This window comes from Pan troglodytes, chromosome 7 (genome assembly GCF_028858775.2).
Source record: "Pan troglodytes isolate AG18354 chromosome 7, NHGRI_mPanTro3-v2.0_pri, whole genome shotgun sequence".
Taxonomy (NCBI): domain Eukaryota; kingdom Metazoa; phylum Chordata; class Mammalia; order Primates; family Hominidae; genus Pan; species Pan troglodytes.
Genome location: NC_072405.2, coordinates 93,553,756 through 93,576,339, shown reverse-complemented (window position 1 = coordinate 93,576,339; position 22,584 = coordinate 93,553,756). Strand labels below are relative to the sequence as shown.

At 34.5% G+C, this 22,584-nt stretch overlaps 1 protein-coding gene and 1 pseudogene across 33 annotated transcripts in view; one reads left to right on the top strand and one right to left on the bottom strand.

Moving 5' to 3' along the window:
• Positions 1-3,060: 3,060 nt before the first annotated feature.
• The window catches only part of RALYL (RALY RNA binding protein like), a 730,553-nt gene continuing 711,029 nt past the window's right edge, over positions 3,061-22,584 (bottom strand). For all 33 annotated transcript variants that reach the window (XM_054656850.2, XM_063817226.1, XM_016959617.4 and 30 more), the window contains one exon: positions 3,061-4,013. In XM_054656850.2, the coding sequence (XP_054512825.1) occupies positions 3,996-4,013 (18 nt within the window). In that variant the 3' untranslated portion in view covers positions 3,061-3,995. The remainder of the gene's footprint in view (positions 4,014-22,584) is intronic.
• LOC112204316 (small nucleolar RNA U13) lies at positions 4,993-5,088 on the top strand (annotated as a pseudogene).

The window sequence follows — 22,584 nt, the reverse complement described above, 5'->3', positions numbered from 1 at the left end:
TGCTTTTTATATCACCCACATCTCTGTATCATGAATATGTACATCTATATCTATGTATAGATAGATCTATGTGTAGAAACTTTTTATAGAAAAACTGTGTTTCTATGTATAGATCTATATATAGAAACTTATCTATGTATAGAAACTTTGAGATATAAATCACATACTTTTATTATAAGGAAGTATTTTAACCCTAAAAAGCAACATAGAGGAAATATAATGAATATCAGCCTAGTCTAAAGTTTTATCAAATCTTAACATTTTGCCATGTTTGATTCAAACATTTTTCCTAGTAAATCGATTATTACAGATGTTGTTGAATATCCTTATTTTATTTCCCAGATTCTATTTTCCTCTCTTTCTCACCAGAGATAATCCTGAATTTGTTGTTTCTAATTACAAAGAATTTATTCTTTTTAAGTCTTATAACTAGTAAATCCTGGATGTAAATTAAACCAGGATTCACATTAGAATAGAGCAAAAGAAACAAAATAAAATATCTCATTTTAAACTCTGGAGGTCTACTTTCTCTGGAAAAATCAGGAAACCTGGTCAATCCAGGTCTTCATTTCTTTAGAATTTCTTCATTTCTTCAGGTGCCCAGATGAAACTGAGAGATGGTTATCTACTCATCAACAGAGTTGCATTTAAGTTCTGCTAACTTACTTCTGGGCTATTTCTTTCATTTATATTTCTTATCAGAGCTTTATAAATATTTGCATTTGTAACTTTTGTTCTCTAAACCTTTTCTAAACCTTTTTTTTTTTTTTTTTTTTTTGAGACGGAGGCTCATTCTATCATCCAGGCTGGAGTGCAATGGCGCCATCTCGGCTCACTGCAACCTCTGCCCGTTTGGGTTCAAGCCATTCTCCTGCCTCAGCCTCCTGAGTAGCTGGGATTACAGGCACGTGCTGCCACGCCTGGCTAATTTTTGTATTTTTAGTAGAGATGGGGTTTCACCATGTTGGCCAGGCTGGTCTTGAACTCCTGATCTCAAGTGACATGCCTGCCTCGGCCTCCCAAAGTGCTGGGATTACAGGCATGAGCCACTGCGCCCAGCCATTGTTCTCTAAACCTTTTTTTCTTTTGAGACAGAGTCTCCCTCTGTCCCCCAGGCTGGAGGGCAGTGGGTAGATCTCGGCTCACTGCAAGCTCCGCCTCCCGGGTTTACGCCATTCTCCTGCCTCAGCCTCCCGAGTAGCTGGGACTGCAGGCGCCCGCCACCGCGCCTGGCTAATTTTTTTTTTTTTTTTTTTTTTTTTTTTTTTGTATTTTTAGTAGAGATGGGGTTTCACCGTGTTAGCCAGGATGGTCTCGATCTCCTGACCTCGTGATCTGCCCACCTCGGCCTCCCAAAGTGCTGGGATTACAGGCATGAGCGACCGCACTAGGCCTGTTGTCTAAACCTTTAACCCCTTAACAATTTTAAATAAATTGTTTCTTTTTGGCTTATCTTCTGCTTCATTTTTATTTTAATTCACTCGGTTGTGCATTTCTGCTTTGATAACCATTCTTTTGTTGAAGAAGATGAAAGCAAAATTGGTACTTTTCCTTTTCACATTTCCATGAGTCACCAGTTTACCTACCTTTAAGCAATGGGCCTAATTTTTCATATTTTTTCTTGAATTTAATGTGGTGAGCAATATCCTTCTTTTTCTTTTTCCCTTAGCATTGTTTTATGAGACTGACATAATCTGGAGTTAGAAGAAGCTCACATTCACCTCCTCAGCCTTTGAAAGCTTTAAGTTGTTAAACCAAACATTTAGGGATTACAATCCTAAATCACCTGTACTTTGATTTGGTATATATTTTATTCCATGTTTGTCATTAAAAGAAATTCTTAAGCCAGGAACTGGTAACACAGAGAAAGACCCATGGTTTTATATTTCAAGGTCTGTGTGGAGAAAATCCAGCCCAATAACAAAGAATTATTTTTATACACTTTAATTATTTATCTTATTTTGAGAATAATGTCCATTGGGGAAAATATGATACTCTCAATAATTTATGATCATGCTTGATTATAAATGCCACACTGTTTATTGAATACTATGAGGACAAATGACAAATTGGGAAAAATATTCACATACATAATTTTCTAATATGCAGTGCCTGCAACACTTCCTCTCTGGAGTATCAGATTATTCCTAGAAAATTCATCTATTTGGTGAAAACCAAGAAGCCACCTTGCTGATTTTATATAGAACCATATACAGGTTATTTTCAGAGTCTAATCTGGCAGTCACAAATTCTCCCATGCCTATTATGGTCATCAAAAATAACAGTGCATCATGGTATGGTTTTTGCAGTCCCTTAAAAAGGAAGTACATTCTTGATCCAGATCCTAGGTTCTATGTGCAACTTTCTAAAGACTTTAAATAGGAAAATGTAGTATATGCATGTTCTTTAATATTAGAGTTGTAATTTTTTTTTTTGTCCAGAATTTTGGTTTTTAATACCTCTTGTTGGATAAAAGGGCATTGTTTTTCATTAGCTTGTCTTCAGAAGACAGAGAAATAAGATAAATTACCTTAAAGAAATTAAATAGAAAATTAAGGGAACATGTACCAAGGTGGTTTTAGACTCTCCTCAGTTTCTTTGAAAAAAGGAGGGCTTAATCTTACTAAGTGTCCTTGGTGACATTTATAGATGTTCTCTCTGTGCTCTTTAATGAGGAACTTGCAGTCGTTTAGGTATAGACTTTAAGTCTGGCAGAACGTAAATACCTCCCGATGAAGTAGTTTCACCTTCAGTAGTATTCTGAAATATTTTCTTAAAATTCTGTATTTGGAGGAAAAATATACTTTCCTAAAATATAAACTGGAGTATGACTTCTGTCAAGGTTTGAAGGCCATCTGGCTTTCTTTTACACGGCAAATTATCAGTGCCAGAATACAGGTCACTCCCAAGAGAGTGTGGGCATGTAGAACCTATGATGCACGCTTTGGTAAAGATACACTACTTTCATTATGGAGCTGATTTTGTGGTAGCACAGTGACTGAAAAAGTTCAAACTGAATATTAAAACTAAATGTACCCCAAATGAAAGATACACACCAACTTTGTTTTAAAAGAAACAGTATTTATTAAGAAATTATATGTTGAATTCTCCTACAGTCTGTGAAGATGGTTTCTTCCATTTCCACAGCACAAGACAACAGCTAAGATTATCTGGAAAACACTGGCAATGCTTGGGAATGGAGAGTTCCTAGGAACAGGAGGTGAAATGACATGATGTATGCACTAATTTAAACTTTTGGATCCAAGGGCAAGACAGTCTTTTCCTTGGCAATCTAGTCCTTACTTGTCCATGGAATCTCATACCCAGACTGAAGTAATAATTGGATCATTTAGTTCAGTAGAGCGGAGCATGCTCAACTTAATCACAGATCAAACCAACAGTTCTTTAACTATTATATCACATCTGAAATATCTGCATTCTTTATTAATAAAAAGGGTGCTTATACAGGGCAGAAATATAACTTTTTCAAGTATTTTATCATTATGATCTGAATTACTTTAAACTATAAATTATAAATAAATTATAAAAACTAGCATAAGATGCATCTTTTCTTACATGACATTGTTGGAAATAAGCTTTAAATACAGAATTGCAATATCACCTGACTTTATATATGATCAACAGTGAAACATGCTAATCATAAAAATAGCTTTTACAAATATACATTTGTATATAGTGTCTCCCTTACCATTCATAAATGCCTTTCACATTTTAAGACTAAAAAAAAAAAACATAATTAGCAAAGGGGAAAACACATTTTACAATTTAAACCATAAAAACCTGACAATTGTACAGCTTAAAACATAGAAGAAATGGAATTTCTAAAACTGAGCAATACTGTCCATTTTATTTATTTGGGTTTTTATATAAATTGAACCAAAGATGCTGCTGTCCAGTAAGAAACCTCCTTTCACATTTCTGGGGGTTGTCACAGTTTCTCTTTTCTGCTTTGCGGCATCATGCGTTATTTCAGATCACTTTATCTGTAGAAACTGAGAAAATAAAAAAAAATTTAAAATACAGAGATTTGTGTTTTATTGTTGATAGCATGCGTATACTGATATGTAAGTTAGATTTTAAGGTTAAATCAGGGGAAGAATAAAGGAAGAATTAGATATTTAGGACAAATAATTTTGATGGTAGGTTCTTAGGTCCTTTGTTCTAGGCAAATCTATAATTATTTTCATTTATGGAATGTTACGATTTTTTTTATTCCAGCTAATTTACTGCCTGAGGTCAGCAATTACTTTTCAACCTGAGCTCTTGTCCAAGTCAAAGGAGGAACCATTTAAAGTTCTAGACTAGGGAAAGAGATTTCAATTACTCATGAATCTTTGTTGTGCCCCTAACAAGGATGACCATAGGATACCCCTACTACGAGGCTTTGAACAGTGCCGTCCTAAGCCTTATGCATCTGGGATAGGAGAAAAAGCCAATACAGGTCTTTGATCTGCATTTCACAATCTTGGTTGCAAAAGAAGAAAATCAGAAACATTGAAAGACTTCATGGTGCAACCATGAGTCTGAAGCATTATGTAAGAGCCCAAATTCAATTGGTTGAACAACTGATTGAAATTGAATATGAAGACAAAATAATGCAAGACTCAATCAGTGGGGAAAATTATGTATTTATCTTAGAATCCTATCAAGTTCCAGGTCTTTATATTTAGATAAAAAATATTAGACCTACTGTTATCCCATCAACTTCAAAGGTCTTAGGGGTTAGATAGAAAATCTGTGTATGTCTTAAGAGTCAAAGACATGCAAATCAAGGTATCAGATGGGATGGGACATGTTGACCTTTTATAAGTAGCCAGAGAATTAGGTAACTTGACTTTATTTATTAAAGCTTTGAAGTCCATGATACAAAGATTATGAAAAAGACTGAGTGTGGCAAATAGGTGGTGAGAATTTCTTTGGAGGTTTGCAGCCCCCCAGATTTCATGCCTGGCTAAGACTACTGGTTGAAAGAGACTCAGTGAATGTGATGATTGAATTTTCACACTCATGTGTGAGATGTGCCTCCCTCAAATCTTGTTATGATATTGGCACATTACCTGTCTAACATGAAAAAAAATTTAATAAACTGATCTAAAACAAAACATACCCACTTAATAGTCTTTTCTATAGTCAGACACATTTAAAAACTTATATCCCTAGGAAAGAAACTTTCATGAATAAGACATTTTGACACTGTATTTTGATATATTCTCTTTCTCTCTATTTCTCTCCTTCACTGCCTTTTTCCTTTTCTCTTCCCTCTCTTTCTCCTTACCCAATTTATACTGTACACTGATCACATATATGAATTTTGAAAAATGAAAGCTTTATTCAAATGTGTTTGTCATGCAGTTCCAGGTTGTGTTTATGTGCATGAGAAGAGTCAGTTTTGTACTTAAGGCACAAAGGTTCGAACTTATTATACAACATAAGTAGACTACTTTTTGTGTGGTGTAAAGGAAGTTTTGTATATGACCTGCATGCACATATCAACAATGATCAATTATCATTATGAGAATGAATAACTTAAAAAATAAAATAAAAGTAACCCATAGATGAACACTGATATATGAAAATAGGTATTACAATGTTTGAATTTTGATAGATCCCACTTGTGTGCAAAAAAGGAAATAAGGCTATTTATATGATTGCAATTTCACTCTTTCCTCTAAGGCCTCCATTGATCACTTTCTTATTATAAATGGAAAATGCTAAAAATACTGTAGCAGCTGTGTATGTAAAGCTTACTAGTCATGGTGTTTCTCCAGGTTAAGTCATGGCAGTTGACATGAATTTAGTACATTCTTACACCATCCTGCATGTGTCAAAAGAGGTAATGACTGTTTAGCAACTATGTATTTTGTTAAGATGAAAAAAACAACCTGTAGATTTTTTGTGCATAATTCATTACCCCCAGTATAATTTTTTCTTACACCTTCCTTTGCTTCTTAGTTGTAAATAATTACATAAACATAATTATTGGGGAAAGAAAGGTAGATTTGAAAATAATTTATTGAAGTCTTCCTTCTTACCATAAAGCTTCAAAGCATTTGAATAAAACAAAAGCCTCATTAACTTTGCATTGTGAAGTAGGTATTATTAACCACATGGTTACAAGTCATGAATATATTTCTCCTTATCTAAAAACAATGTCAAAACATATTCACAAAGCTTTCCATAAAACTTCTAGTATGAGAAAAGGCTTGCTGTTGGCTGTAAAGCCTGGGAGAAAGAGGACAAACTATGACATTCATATTGCTTTTTTCTCAAGAAACATAGTCACTTATGGAGCTGATTGATTTAGTATAATGTAAAACTAATTGTGCTCTCTTTCTCTGAATAGTGGGTAATTTATCTACTGGCTGTTTGGGAGCTTGGAAGCTTTTAAAACAAATTCTCCTGATGATGAATGCTTTTTAAACTCTCAATCTCTCCCATTTCTGAAAAAGAACAAAGAGATCTACTCGGATGGGACTGGATTGTATTGAACCAAGCAATTACTTCTACTTGACAAAGATGAAATGGATAGTATTAATCTACATGGAAGGCGCATTTAATTTTAAACTTTATGCATTACTATATTTGAAATAAAAGAGTACAGCAATATATAGAATAAATCCACCTTATTTACACTCTGCCCAGAAAATCATACTTTTAAATAAGTCTTATGACTTCTTCAGTAGCAGGAATGCTTGTTATTTTTGTTCTAATTCAGATTTATAACTAATAAGAACTTAGATAAATTTACATAATCTGTATTTTTAGGGAGCATATATAAATGCAAATAAGGTGAAAGAAACTGTAGGTAAGACAGGTCACATAACACTTTATAGAAAAGCAAATTCTTATGAACAGCAATTATACTTGTTGCCACTATGGATCATGTTTCTTGAGTAATCATTCAGCCACTCACACTTTTTATAGACAATGTGAATATATTTGGCTTTCACAAATCCCTCATTCTAAATGAGATACAATTCAATTCAAATTTTTAAGTAACACAGACTAATTCTCAGCACCTACTGTTCATCATAAGTTAAAACTTGTCTTCTGTTAATAAACTCTTAGGAACCAAATTACGTTACATTTTTAGGCTCAAATAATCATATCAAAAAACTGTAATGGAATGAAAACCAAAATGAGTAGTAACTTATTGGAATAACTACCAATGGAGGAAACTGCTCCAGTAGGTAGTTCTTGGAGGCTGAATAATCTCTATTCCTGAGTTGATGGCCATTTAGAGTATAGGACAGTGAATCAGAAAACACAGGGGAGAATCATCTGAGATTTTAACTTTAGAAACAAGGCTTAGATGAGTGACATCTAGTATGTAATTTCCCAACAGGGTGACTACAGCCAATAATAATTTACCTGCACATTTTAATATAACTAAAAGAGAATAATTAAATTGTTTGTAACACAAAGGATAAATGCTTGAATGTAAATTGGGCTAACCCTTGACATTGTCTATAGTGATTCTTGGTAAATTGTGACTACACTGGCAAACTGTCTTCTGAACATGCTCACTGCTTTTTTCCCTGTCTCCATTCCACCTTCCCTGCCCCTCCTAACTGTTCAGTTTTATAACTCAAACCCATTGTTCTGCTCAGTAATTCTCATGCCTTTATCCTATTTTCCATCTGACTCACAATAGTCATGAAATAAAAAAGACCAAGAAACAACAGGGCTTTTTAACATAGTGGATCACAAATACCCAAATCAGTGGGTTTTGTTATTTCATACAGAAATGGAAAGATAAAAAGGCTAGGAAAATCAGCCATTTTCTATAGTATCATAGAATTTAAGTTACTGTATATGGTATGCTAAGATGTTTTATTTTCTTTCCTAAAACTGAAGCTAAACATAAAACAATACTATGAAACAATTATAAAAGGAAAAGGAAAAAGGAGAAACTTAATGTTAAACTAAATTTAACTTTATTTACCAAATCCACAGAAACTTTTCCTATAAGTATTATAAAGTGACTGTCAAACTTTTGCATCATGTTTTACTTTAGTTTATAAGATTGATTTATAGACACAGTATAAAGAGCTTTTGATTTCAAATTGAAAACAGTATACTAACATAAATTATAATTAGAACTACCATATTCTTCATGGATATTTGGTTTGGGACATGGCTTACTGTATTAGTCTGTTTTCATGCTACTAATAAAGACATACCTGAGACTGGGTAATTTATAAGGAAAAAGGGTTTAATGGATTTACAGTTCCATGTGGCTGGGGAAGCCTCACAATCATGGCAGAAGGCAAGGAGGAGGAAGTCACATCTTACATGGATGGCAGCAGGCAAAAAGAGAGAGCCTGTGCAGGGAAACTGCCCCCTATAGCACCATCAGATCTTATGAGACTTATTTACCATCACAAGAACAGCATGGGAAAGATGTGCCCCCATTACTCAATTACCTCCCACCAGAACCCTTCTACAATACTTGGGCATTCAAGATGAGATTTGGGTGGGGACACAGCCAAACCATATGACTTACCATATGTGATTTTAAAAAAAGAACCCTCTTTTTCAGAGTTAATGACATCATTTTCTATGTCTAATTACTGCTGTCTTTAATGAAGATGTTAGTGCAGTAATAGTTTTAACATCTAGACACACAGATCATTTGTGTTTCTGGAGTACATTTCATTTAACTGAAATCACAAATAATTTTCTAATAAGATTCTATTTATTTTGGATTCTACAGGAATAATTTTTTTAGTTTGATAAGATGTAATGATGTCAGGAACCACAATGATGTCTTCAGAACTGTAACTCCAGAAGCATCAGAGAACCAGAGTGGTTCAGTGGTGAAGCTGGTGATTAGTATCGTACAGTGATCTTGTCTAATCTTGCAAACAGAGCAGTGGTGCCTTTTACAGTAATCATGGCCAATGAATATGTAGCTGTGTCTTGTCTATCTCAAATGATACAGAACTATTAAGGCAGCTTGCTCTATTTGTAGATAATCGTGGTTAGAAAAGAATTTGTTACTTTGAGTCTAAATCAGCTAAATGACTGAACTATTTATTAATATTAAGCCAAAAATCTAGAGAGTATGGTGATCAGTAAGATAGCCAGGCAGAATGTGAGAGGTATTGAAGTGTCAGGGGGTTTTTAGCTATAAATTCAGGTGAGATCTTCTAAGATGGCAAGAGAGAGTGAGGCAGAAAGCAACTCCGGTGGGAGGTGGGTTGGTTTTAGAAACAACATTAAAGACAGCTGAGTTACCTAGCTAAGGCTCCCTTAATTCCCTCCAGATAGACTATGCAATCTCTATCATTAGAGTATGGAAATGGGTGTTTAGGATCTGGAACTGGGCTAAGCTTGTGGGCATGGGTGACAATCATCATAATGACACTTATTCGTATAGTGGGTGGAAGTTTATAAAAACAGTTTATATGTATATTTTCATTTGGTTTCTATTATAAATCAGTGAGGTAGGTTCTTGGGCAAGAATCATCCTCAGATTGATTATTAGTTCTTACATCAGAGAATGAATGATTTGCCTGTCTGCCCAGACTAGAGCTTTCTGTGATATTCTGTTCTGACCAATTGCGGGAAGAAGCGTTGTAGTGAGGCAGCCTGGGAACACCACTAATTATAGCACAGATGATCTTTATGTGAAAATACATACCCTCATAATGAGTAGGAGATAAGGGATGGAATTAGTGGAAACATACTAGGATTTTCCCATAAACTTCTACCTGCTTTTCCCTGATCTGTAGTAGTTCTGTCTACATTTTTTTTAAGTTCTGTTTTGAACTAATTAAAAATCATTTTAATTAAGAACGTGCTTTTGGCATTTGTCTGAAAAAGACCTTTTATGTTGTAAAACTACTTTGATTAGGTAAAAAGAACAATTAACTTTATAGTAAAATTGTGAGTTACATAATTTTATTTAAAATGTGTAAAAATTTAATTAAGTATTCAAAAAATTTAGTCACATTGCTTGGATGTTCTCTTACACATACATTAACATTTCTCTTATTTTATTCCAATTGTACTCTGATACTTTCTGAAGATAATGATGATTGTATTTTGAGTGTTTTGGGATCACTGACAATCATATTTAACTAGTTGCATTGATAGATTATAGTAGTTTTATTTGGCACATAATTTATGTTTGATCATGCATCGATTTTTGATTTTTCATACTAGTTATGTAGTGTCTAAAAATCATTATTTACTCCCAATGCTGGAAATGATAATGATAATTTTAGGATAGTACTCTAAATTGCCTAAGTTAATGCTAGTGCGAAAAGCCAAGTGCTGATTAATGCTAAGATTATGAACTTTGAAATTTTACACATTTGACTGCTTTCCACAGTTCCTTATGGGATTAATTTTAGCACTACAAGTACTACAAGTAGAAATATTTCAAAAATCATTTTATAGCCAACAAAAATGTTATTTGGAATTAATTGCTTTACAGGAATAATTTTAAAAGCCCTTTGAAAACATATAGTTAACTCATAATTATTCTGACTAGCTGGGGGGAAGGTTGTCATGGTTGTTTAACAATTTTCATTTAATTAAATTTACTGTATACACATTCAAAGATTACAATATAATAAAATGACTTCATTTTTTAAATTGCATAAAATTAATCTGACAGTAAGTGAAATAGTATGGTGAAAAAAATACATTATTATCCTATACATAACCCTCCTTTTTTTTAAATCAGTATATTTGGGAAACATAGTTAATTTTAAAAAAACCACTTAAAGCTTTGTAATATTACCAAAATACTTTTAACACTCAAATTATGCTGGATATAATAGAATACTGGATAACTCAGAATTTCAGAGTCTTGTAGTACCTTCTATTTCATGTTTATAAAAGAATTTCCAGAATTATAACAGATGTAGAAGGAATTGGAAATTGGGTTTAATCTGTTTTATGAATGATCATGCCATATCCTCTGCAGGTTACTTTTTGAAATAGATTTCGGATACCAACTCACTTACCCATGTTTTCCTTTATTCATTATATGAGAATATAGAATTTAGAAAAATCGTCAGTTATATGATTATCCTGGTATAGATCAAGATAAATAAAACAGAGCATTTTTATTCAATAAATTATTGAAATAATTCAGTAAAAGTTGAATTCTCTCCTAGATTTTTGTGAACAAATCTGTTCCCAAATAAGAAGACAAACTTAATTGGAAGGGCTTTTTCCTTTATAATCAGATTCCTCTAATAAGCCACATGTTATAGACCTGAACAAAAGGTTCTAACATCATCTGTTCATTGGGATTTGACTGGGGTAATCCACAAGACTCATGATCACTAGACTGTACTTTGATAAAGAGGAAGGGCGCTGTGTTTGCCTGGCTTTCTTTCTGTTGTATCATCTACACCTGGCATTACTTGCTGAGCAAACAAGGTGTGGTGTTACTTAGTGTATATGTGTATCTATCTATCTATCTATCTATCTATCTATCTATCTATCTACCCACCCACCCACCCATCCATCCATCCATCCATCCATCCATCCATCCATCCATCCATCCATCCATCCATCCATCCTGGGTCTGCACTGTACATCCAAAACTAAATCATTTATACTGTATTTCACAAATGCTCATTTTAATGAAGAGAATCCTGAGACACAAAGAAAGAAAGTCACTTGACCAGTGTCTTACTGAAGGTGATCAAATAAATCCAGCACACAATCACATATTTCTGCACTTACCTGAGGGTCACATTAAATAAATACTTGATTTGAAATCAACATGACAGAATATTGATGCCCCTTGTGTGAAGGTTGGCAATGACATGTTCCCAGCAAAACTTCCTCTAAAAACGTGGGTCCTTGGTGGGAGTTACTTTTAGATTTACTTTGGGCACTGGGAACTATTTTGATGAGCAGAGTTTTGGCAAATGAGCGTTAGGAAGCCAATGGCGGCAAGCATCTTTTGCACTGTTTTGGAGATCCTCTTCTGCTAACAATATCAGCAAGTGAAAGAGCAGAGGGAATTAGCTTCTGGGTCACAAAGAAGAATTGTGAATATTTACTTGCATATGTGCACATAACTTTAATAAACTTTAAATAAACATTATTGACCTTTTTAAGGCGGTGATGAACAATGCTTTTTTGAAACTGGATTTCTGTATTTTTTTCTTCTACATAATAAGGAATATATATTTTTGGTCTTAGTCTCTGGTTCCTAGCACAGAGCTCCTAAAACCCTTATAATTTCCTAAATGATAAGGGTGATAGGAGCATCTTTCATTATAATATTTGGTTTTTGTACAGAGCTTCTGGAATTCTTGTAATTTCTTAAGTGATAGCAGTGTCTTTTGTTATTCATAACAAGCCCTTTGCTCTCACTTGAGTTTATGATGATGAGGTGACTTAGGGCAAGGCCCCTAGATAGTCTCAAGATAGTGTTGGTCTCCAGAAAGACTGAATGATTAGAGGGTTTGAACTTTCAGCCCCACCCACTGACCTCAAGGAAAGTGAGAGGTGCTGGAGCTTAAGTGCTATAAAACTCTTGAACATGAAATTTAATGAGGTTCTCACTTGGTGAAAATAGCCACATGCCAGGAGGAGGGTGCATACCAACTCCACTGGGACAGAAGCTCCTGTGCTCAAAACCCTTCCAGACCTTACCTTATGTATCTCTTTATCTGGCTGTTCATCTGTATTGTTTATAATTTTGTTACATAATAAACCAGTAAATATAAGTGAAGTGTTTTCCTGAGTTCTGTGAGCCATCCTAGCAACATATTGAACACAAGGAGGGGGTACATGGGAACCTTGATTTATAGCCAGTAGGGCAGAGCACAGGTAAAAAGCTGGGACTTGCATTGGTACATGAAATGGGGGAGTGGGAAGGGTGGTCTTGTGGGACTGAGTCCTTAACCTGTGGGTTCAGATGCTATCTCCAGATAGATACTGTGAACTGAATCAACTATAGGACACCCAGTTGTTATCCACTGGAGAATAGCTTGCTGTGTGGGGAAACCCCTCTACCACCACATTTGGTCATAGAAGTGTTCTGTGTTGTGAGAATACAATAGAAGATATCAGTATAGTTTTCATCAAACCTTCTTATCTCTATGCTCTATCAATAGCTGCATACCTATAAAGTATTAATAATAGCAAATAGCCACTGAATATTTCAATGTAATTGACTCATGGATTGGATCTGTTTGGGTTATGAAAAGATATAACCAGTTTTATTACTTATATAGAAAATACCATATCTTGCATAGGAATAAAAAATTAGTGATATGGCTGAATCTTTCAAAAGCATATTCTAGTCAATGGATAGTTGCTAGTTGAACTTTCTGGTGGGGAGAGAAGGAAATTAAGCCTCAGATTTCCTATTCTGCAATGGATAGTTGCTAGTTGAACTTTCTGGTGGGGAGAAAAGGAAATTAAGCCTCAGATTTCCTATTCTGCCATCTTGCTCACGTCATTCTTTTTGGCTAAATTTTTCAATCTAATATATCAATACTTCCAGATATAGTTACTCTCTTTAAGTTGATAGAAACAACTCAAAGAAAAATCTATTTGTTGCTTAGTATCAGTAAATAATGGAGATCAAACATGCCCATGAATATCAGAAAATGAAATATATCTTAAATTTTGAAATCATTTAAAATTCTGGGTAAAGTTTTAGAATAATTGGGCCTTATCTCAAAGTTATTAGTTTTCATATAAATATACAATTTCAGGTGATTTAAATTTATATGATTAATATTATTTTTCCTATAGCAAAGGTAAATGATTTAAAAAAACAGATGATATTTTATATTTTACAGGAACAAAGATTGATTCTCTGGCACACAGGTAAGTTTCAGAGGACTGAAGTGCAATCAGTACTGAGGTGAGAAGCTATGCACATGATTATATAAAGAGCATTTTCAAGTGCTTTTTAGATGTAATTGATTTTTATGTAGAATTCATAATTATCTCTTATATATATTTTTACTTTATAAACTTTTTAGCCCTTAACATCATCATTGATGGTAACAGATTTTTTGTTTTGAGATTTGAAAGCTGTCTCATTTAGACATAATAACATATGACACCTATCAGCGTAATTAATTATGAAATGTTTATGTGACTGTCTGTATTTTAGGTACCCCTGTTGATATTAGATCATGTATTTTAAGCATTTAACATCTTACAGCCCAAGACTTTGATAATATGACTAACAGAGTAGAAGAAGTAGATCTTTCTCTGACATCTTTTTCTTCATTTCCAGTTTTCATTTGAAAAAAATTTCTAATTTTTCCATGGTGGCAGTACAAATAGAACCATGCCATGTTTAGAATGTACATATGGAACTTCATACACCATCCTGCTTCATGTTTGATTGTAATTGCAAGCGTCATGAAAAATGTTTTTCTCTTGATCCAAAGCATTGTGTAGGTGTGCTAAGGGGGCATGTTATAACTTGCATACCCTGGATGCCTCTCTACTGTGACACAGCCTCTTCCTCTGTCCATCCTTTCCTGAACCTCATTTGTTATTAAAATCTAATTAGCTATTGTTTGAAACAAAGTATGAGTGTCTGATTCTTTAGGTTAAAGTGGGAGATGAGGACCTGTTAGTTAATTGTTAGAGAACACCAAACTGAAATTTTCTCCTTAATATACCTGGGTTCTTTAAATAGTTTTGTCACTGCTTTTTCCTTGGCAGTAAGACTTTGAGGCTTAACTTATTTAGTTAAAAACTTACATGCACTGAGGGCTTACTATATGTCAAGCCCCCTTTTAAGTACTTTAAATATTTTTTTCCATTTAATATTCACACCAGCACCATGAGGGAAGTGCCATCATTATACTCATATTATAGATTAAAAAACTGAGGCACAGAGAGGTAAGTCATTTGCTCAAGTCACGTAAGTCTTCATATTTGGCTGTAACTAACCCAGTGCTTTGTTCATACAGCCTTTATTTCTTACCATTGTGTGTCATACACTGTCTCCTATTTACAGCAATTTAGATCATGCCTAAGCTCTCAACATCATTGTTACCCAAATAGTAATACTATTATATTTAGCAGCTAATGCTCAACTACTTCTGTGTTATATAAATAGAAGGTTTATTCAAAATTATTTGTATCTATTTCAGTATTTTTGTGTTAATTTCTTCCTATTCCCTTTGGACAAAACCTATGGTATTAATTAGGAATGTTGAGACCTTACATCCTTTGAAAGGCAATAACAGGCTTGTAAAGAGATATTTATTGAACTATCTCAGGAACATTTGGGCACTAGCCTGGCAGCTTCTCTACAATCAACTTGCTCTATAGAAACAAATGTGTATACAGTATTTATGACTTTTAAGTGTTCTTTTCATTGTGTGTGTCATAAGCTTTCCTTGTTAAAAATGAGGACATCTGAGAAGGCAATATCCTATTTTGATGGAAATCATTAGACATGTCACAGACAGAGCCCAGGTGAGGGCATCCATGTTGTCAGCAGTGGCTAGTGACCTAGAGGGCCATCTGCCTGCTGAGATCCTCAGGGATTTGGAATACATGGCATGGAAATGCTGTCTCACTTTTAACAATTGTGAGGTATCAAACTCTGTAAAATGTGGGGTACTTTTCCAATGTGATCTAACAAGTCGATCTGCATGCAGAGTTTCTTCCAACTTCAAGTAGAAAGTTGTGCAAAAAAAAAAAAGTGCTGGAGGGTGACATCCAGTCAGAATATCATTCAGTGACATTATCTTGTCAAGCACGAAATGCAGATCAGCAGGATTGAGCTCTGCATTTCCCGGGGGTTTTGGGGAGATGCACAAACTGCTAGGGCTGCCCAATATATTGTTATATGGGAAGATTCATTAAAAATATTGACTCATAGTGAAAGGATATCTGCATTCTCATATTTATTGTGGCATTATTCACAATAGTCAAGCTGTAGCATCTACCTGAGTGTCTAACAATGGGTGAATGGATAAAGAAAATGTGGCATATATACACAATGGAATACTATTCAGCCTTAAGAAAAGAAGGAAGGACTGGCTTTTATAACACCATGGATAAGCCTGGAGGACATTACGTTAAATGAAATAAGCCAGGCACAGAAAGACAAATACTGCATGTTCTCACTTCTATGTGGAATCTAAAACAGAGGTAGGAAGCAGAGAGTAGAATGGTGGTTACGAGAAACAGGGAGGTGAGGGAAATGTGGAGATGTCTGTCAAAGAGTACAAGATTTCAGTTAGAGAGGAGGAGTAAGTTTTTTGAGATCTATTGCACAGTATGGTGACTATAGTTAATAACAGTGCAATGTATATTTCGAAATTGCTAAGATAGTAAATTTCAAATGTTCTCATCACAAAAATTGATAAGTATTTGGGGTGATGAATATGTTAATTAGCTTTATTTAATCATTCTACATATGTGTACATACACTATAACATCACTTTGTACCCCTTAAATATATGCAATTATAATTTATCAATATACAATAAAATATAAACATTGACTCATGTAGTGAGAACACTGCTCTTCCAGTTCTTTGGATTGCATTAATGAGAAAGTTTATGTTTGTGTCAGTCTTAACATTTCTCTAGTACTGTCTATTCTTTTTAATGGGAGAAAGAGAGAATGGAGAGAAACAGGAGAGGACAGCAGGAACACAGGGTTTTTTGGTCACAAATATCAAGGTTTTTTTTTAAATTTTATCCTTTCATTATATTTATTTTAAATATTTCTCCAACTTATGAAAAGAGATACTTGGTTTTTCATTTATTAGAGTGAACTAAAGTTTAGTGTAAAAGATACATTTATTTTAAATAATGAGGTAATTTAATAAGGAAGTAAAAAATAGTACCACTGATGCATAGATTTGGCACAAACCAAAAGGGTACTATACATATCAAAATTAATAAAATTTGTGGAAACCCTAATACAATGAAAATATCTAAGGGTGTTAGAATCTTATGGACCCTGATTGAAGGTTGATTCTGCCTCTTATGAGCAGTGTGAGCTTGGGGAAATTACTTAATCTTTCTAAAATCAGTTATTTGTGAAATAGCTACTCCTCGAAGTTATTTTAGGCAATAATGACAAGACATATATAAAAAACTCAGCATTGTTCCTGGAAGGTAGTGAAAATGGAAACAGTATTGTTTTCTTTCCGTTTCTTCCTGACTTGGAATAAAATAAAAATCCTCTCAGTTTTTCACTGTGTGTGTGTGTGTGTGTGTGTGTGTGTGTGTGTGTGAACGCTATATCTTATTTTCTCAGATTTCTGCCTTTTAAAAGATAAGCTGTTTTCCACATTTTTGAAACAACTAAGGCCCAAAGTGATTCCAGAACTTGTTCAATTCACGCAGCTTTAAATAGCAGGGGTAGGTATTATTTCCAGTAGACTACAGGCTAGGAAGGTTTACTTTTAGGAAATGTTACTTAATATTATTAAAATGTATTCCTAAAACTGTGGCAAGGCAGAAAATATCAAATATGCATAAGGTTTCCAGGATACTTATCAGATTCCAGGTGAAAAGAATTCTTACCAGGTTTCCAAAGGCCTGAACTTTCATTTCATCTCAGGCTATCCTGGAGCAGGCTACCCCGGAGCTTGTGATTTTCCATATTCAGAGACATTCTAAAGACAGCGAAGGTTTAGAAGGGAAGATCCTTAGGCAGGGCAAGGCTGATAGTGCAGCATGGTTGTGCCGGTGAGAGATTTAATGAGTGGAGAACCAGCTGGGCACAGTCCTGGCTGGTGGGTGACAAAGGTGCACCATGTAAGGGACTGAGCTAGAGGATGCCTCTTTGCAACTTGAATGCTATCTGGATAAAATCTTTGTGCCAGTCCATGAAAATGTACTTTTTTTTTTTAATGAATTAACTTCCAGAATATGGGGCAAGAATTGTAAAAGGTCAGCAACATTTTGGCAATAAATCTCTTTTCCACTGTGATTTTGTCTGTTGAGGTATGAAAAAAGTTGGGGAAGAAAAGTGCCCCACTTTCTTTTCTTTCAATTTCAGATTAAATGAAATGTGTTCATACCTGTTGCCATTTCTTTTGTCACAGATTATTAGATTCAGTGTAGCTCGAGCAGGTATACCATTAGTTTCCAGAAATACTGCTGTTAATGACTTTCTTAGCTTGTTCAAGTACAAATTTCTTGCCCTGGTATTTATCAAATGAACATTGTCTTTTGTCTATTCATTTATTTTTATTCTGTTTTTAGAGTTTTTACAGCTCATCATACTCAATATTTTAAAAAATAGCTAGAAAAAAATCATTAAAGTCCTGTGCCTGTGAAACACTGGGAAATGAATCAATTATATTTGTATTTGGAGCATTAAAAAATAAACTTGAAAAGAATTTCTAGCTATTTGGCAGATAAAATACTTAGGCCACAGAAGTTCAACAACCTCTGGAAAAGGCAGTGAGAGGTCAGCATTTACAGTTAATTACCTTTTCCCAGAAAAGTCTATTAATCTAATCAATAAATACAATGTAGGGGAATTGGCTTGTGTAATATGTATACACTTTAACACTTTACTTCAATGAATTGCTGGATGTTTCTAAGAAATGAATAGCTTCTGGTATTTCTGTGTAGAATATTTTACGTATTCAAAACATTTTAGGTTTGGAATGTAAAAAAACACACAACTAAAGGTTCCAGTGTTCTTATAGGTTGTAGGAAACAGGAGTATTACTATCATGTAGCTCTGGAAGAAAGAAATGAGGATAATTAAAAAAAATAGTATGCATAATTGCTTGAACCTGGGAGGCAGAGGTTGCAGTGAGCTGAGATTGCACCATTGCACTCCATCCTGGGCGACAGAGCAAGACTCTGTCTCAAAAAAAAATAGTATTCATATAATGGTAGTGCCAGAAAATTCAAGGAATAGAACATTGTTGTGTCAGGAATCCAAAAATTCATTGTTTAATAGGATAAAGAGAATTGCTTTTATGTGTATTCTTAGAATACAAAGATAAGTGGAGAAATTGGAATGCTTGCACACTGTTGGTGGGAATGCAATATAATGCAGCCACTCTGGAAAACAGTATGGAGGTCCCCCTCTCCCCAAATAAAAAGGGAACTATCAGATGACCCAGCAATCCCACTACTGTGTGTTTATCCAAAGAAATTGAAATTAGGATCTCAAAGAGTTATGTGCACTCTTACACTCATTACAGCACTATTCAAAATCACCAAGATGTGGAAATAACCTAAATGTCCACTGACGGATGGATTTTGTAAAGTGTGGTATAAACATTCAAGGAAATATTATTTAGCCTTAAAAAAGAAGGAAAATCTGTAATGTGTAACAACATGGATGAACCTTGAGGAGATTATGCTGAGTGACAGTAAGACAAATACTGTGTGATTTCACTTATATGAGGTATCTAAAATAGTCAAATTTGTAGAATCAAAGAGTGAAATGGTAGTTACCAGGGGGCAGAGAGAAATGAAGGTGTTGCTAATAAGTGGGCATAAAGTTTCAGTTAAGCAAGATGAATAAATTCTAGAGATCTGCTGTACAACATTGCATAGTCAACAATACTGTATCGTACCCTTAAAATGTTTTAAAGATGGTAGATCTCATGTTAAGTGTTCTTCCATTCATTCTCTCTTCACTGGCAGACAATTCTCCCATTTAAAAACTAAACAGTTAAGTCATAAGAAAATTGGGTGGAATATGCACCTAACATGCCACAGTGAACAGAGGCAACATAGAAACCAGAAAGGGAATAAAAAAAAAAGTGTGGTTAAAATTTTATGAGTCTAAATGATATTTCCATGGTTACAGTGCCATTTTTTAGGATTACTTTTAACCAATGCAATTTGTAGAGTCTTTACATTTTCCCATAAACTGGAGGTAATTCTAGTTAAAATGATACTTTAAAAGTCAAATGAAGCAACTCTACAATCACTAGACAACCCATGAACTATTTCTTTCTCATGAGTGGCTAACAGAAAATGGAAATAGTTTTGAATATATGTAATAGGTTTGGTTAAGCATACTCATAAGCATGTGTTCACATATTTTGAAATTATTTTCTTATAGAAATAAAATTCTTTTGGTTCTCTTATATTTACATTATTTGCTCAAATTACATTTTACCTCTTACAAAAATTGTGTAAATATTAGCATTAAAAGTCACATTGTTTTAATACTAGTTTCCTTAAACCTAGAAATTTAGAAAGCACAGGTCAATTAGCGATGGTTAACAAAATTTACCTTGTGCTCATATTTCTACCTTATCTTAATAAGTCCTCTATTTACAATATCTCTCATCTATTTTTTTCAGTGAATTACAAATAGACCTTTTAATGGACAAGTCTGAATTTAAATAACAATGAGGCGTAACAATGGGCACTGAAGTAAAAATGAATTTAATACTCCAGTCATACTCCACTGTATTAGTTTTATAGAATGTGTTCAGGTTGAATAGTATATTTTAGAATGTGAATCTTGGATATGTTTTAGAATATAATCTGCGATTTGAGAATGAAGCGGCCTGCCTGCAACCCTTTCTCCCCAAAAGAGGTTTTTTTCTTTCTTATTCACTTCCTTTTACTCAGCCCTTACAATGGTGCCTGAGTACAGTAATCATTTAATAAGTATTTGCTGGCTGAGTGAATAAAAATGGCATTAAGGGCAAAACACATATCTAGACTAATTATTATTCTGTTGCATAAAACTCTTAATGTCACTAAGATGATTTTTCCAATAGCTTTTGCCCTTTGGAATTTGGGAATAATTTACAAGACGGGAAAGACTTGTTTGCCTCTCAGAATCTTAGAAGAGTTTATTGATTTAATAAATTTGGCTTGGCATCATAGAACTATAATACGGGTTTGGCCCACCCTACACAAAAATAGGCATTCTGGGCAAACTACGTGCAAGGCTATTTAAGAACCCTATGTTACTGATATTAGTATGTAGCATCTTACTCATCCTTATAGAACAATGGGAGTTACCTCCTGGGCAGGCAGAAGATGCCACTTCTCCCCCATAGAACTCCCTCATATGTGTGTGTGTTCAGTCACCTGCCTGTGAGTGGTCTAGTCTGTCTCTCTGTGTTTAGGGCAATGTGAGGAGACTAAGGTACCAAAGGGTGAAGGTTAGGGTTGGGGATGGGGTGGGATTCAAAAGACCAAAATACAAAGATCTAGAATTTGTGGTCAGATTTTGTATGGCTAAATAATGACAAACCCTTCTCTTTAAATAAGATAATTATGTATCATCTGTTTTATCTTGATTAGTTCCTTTCTTCTTAGTATTCCCATATAAATGAAAATAACTTCTTTCAAATTTGAGATCACTGCAACTTTTCTCAGCAATTTCAAATGATTTGGTGTTACACTATACCCCAGCTCAACAGAGAATTCCTCAAAAGAGTGTCTTGATGTGAGATACAAGATTACTAATAAAATATTCTAGACTTTTAAGACAATAAAAGTTACAAGGGGTATGCATAAACACCATAACCAAGTCATTAAAAAAATAGAGTCTCACTGTGTTGCCCAGGCTGGTCTCAAACTCCTAGGCCCAAGTGATCCTCCTACTTTGGACTCCCAAAGTATTGGATTACAGGCATGAGCCACCAAATCATTTTAATTTTTTTCTTTCAATGTTACTAAAACTTCCTATAATTGGCATGTCCACTAAATTTTGTTACTTGAGGAAAATATTAAGTTTGACATACAAAATCCCATAGCAGGGATTTTCATAAACATGATCCTATTTAATCTTTTCAATAACCCAAAAAAACTTCCTTTAACAGATATGGAAGTGAGCCTCAGAGACTCAGTGATTTGGCTTGTCCATCTGAACCTGAAACCCAAATAACTGAATCGATAAATGTATATCTGCACTTTGTAAGGGCAAATGGAAACGATTTTCTCCATTATAAAAGGCAAAGACACTGACTTTCCATTTCCCCATTTTTAGAGTGTCTATTTGGAGGCCTGGTGAATCTGTGTCCTTCCTCCTACCTTTGACATCAAAATAAATTTTATTAGGGATTAAGCCCATTCTCCAATGATTACAGTGTAGACATATGATATAGCTTGAATATGTGTTCCCCGTCCAAATCTCATGTTGAATTGTAATCCCCAGTAATGGAGGTGGGATCTGGTGGGAGATGATTGGATCATGAGGGAGGATTTCTCATGAATGGTTTAGCACCATCCTCTTGGTGCTGTTCTCACAATGGTGAGTGACTTCTTGTGAGATCTGTCTGTTTGAAAGTGTGTGGCACCTAGCTCTCTCTCTTGCTCCTGCTCTGGTCATGTGACCTGCCTACTCCTGCTGTATCTTCTGCCATGATTATACTTCTGGGGCCTCCTCGGAAGCTGAGGAGATGCCAGCATCATGCTCCCTGTACAGCCTGCAGAACTGTGAGCCAGTTACACCTCTTTTCTTTGTAAGTTACCGAGTCTTAGGTATTTCTTTATAGCAATGTGAGGATGGCCTAACACATCTCCAAGATTGTGAGTCAAATAACCTCTGGATATGTGATGATGTTGAATTTTATGTGAGCCTCATTAAGATAGTTAAGAAACCCTTTGTTCTCAGAAATGGCTTATTGCAAAGAACCACCCTTCT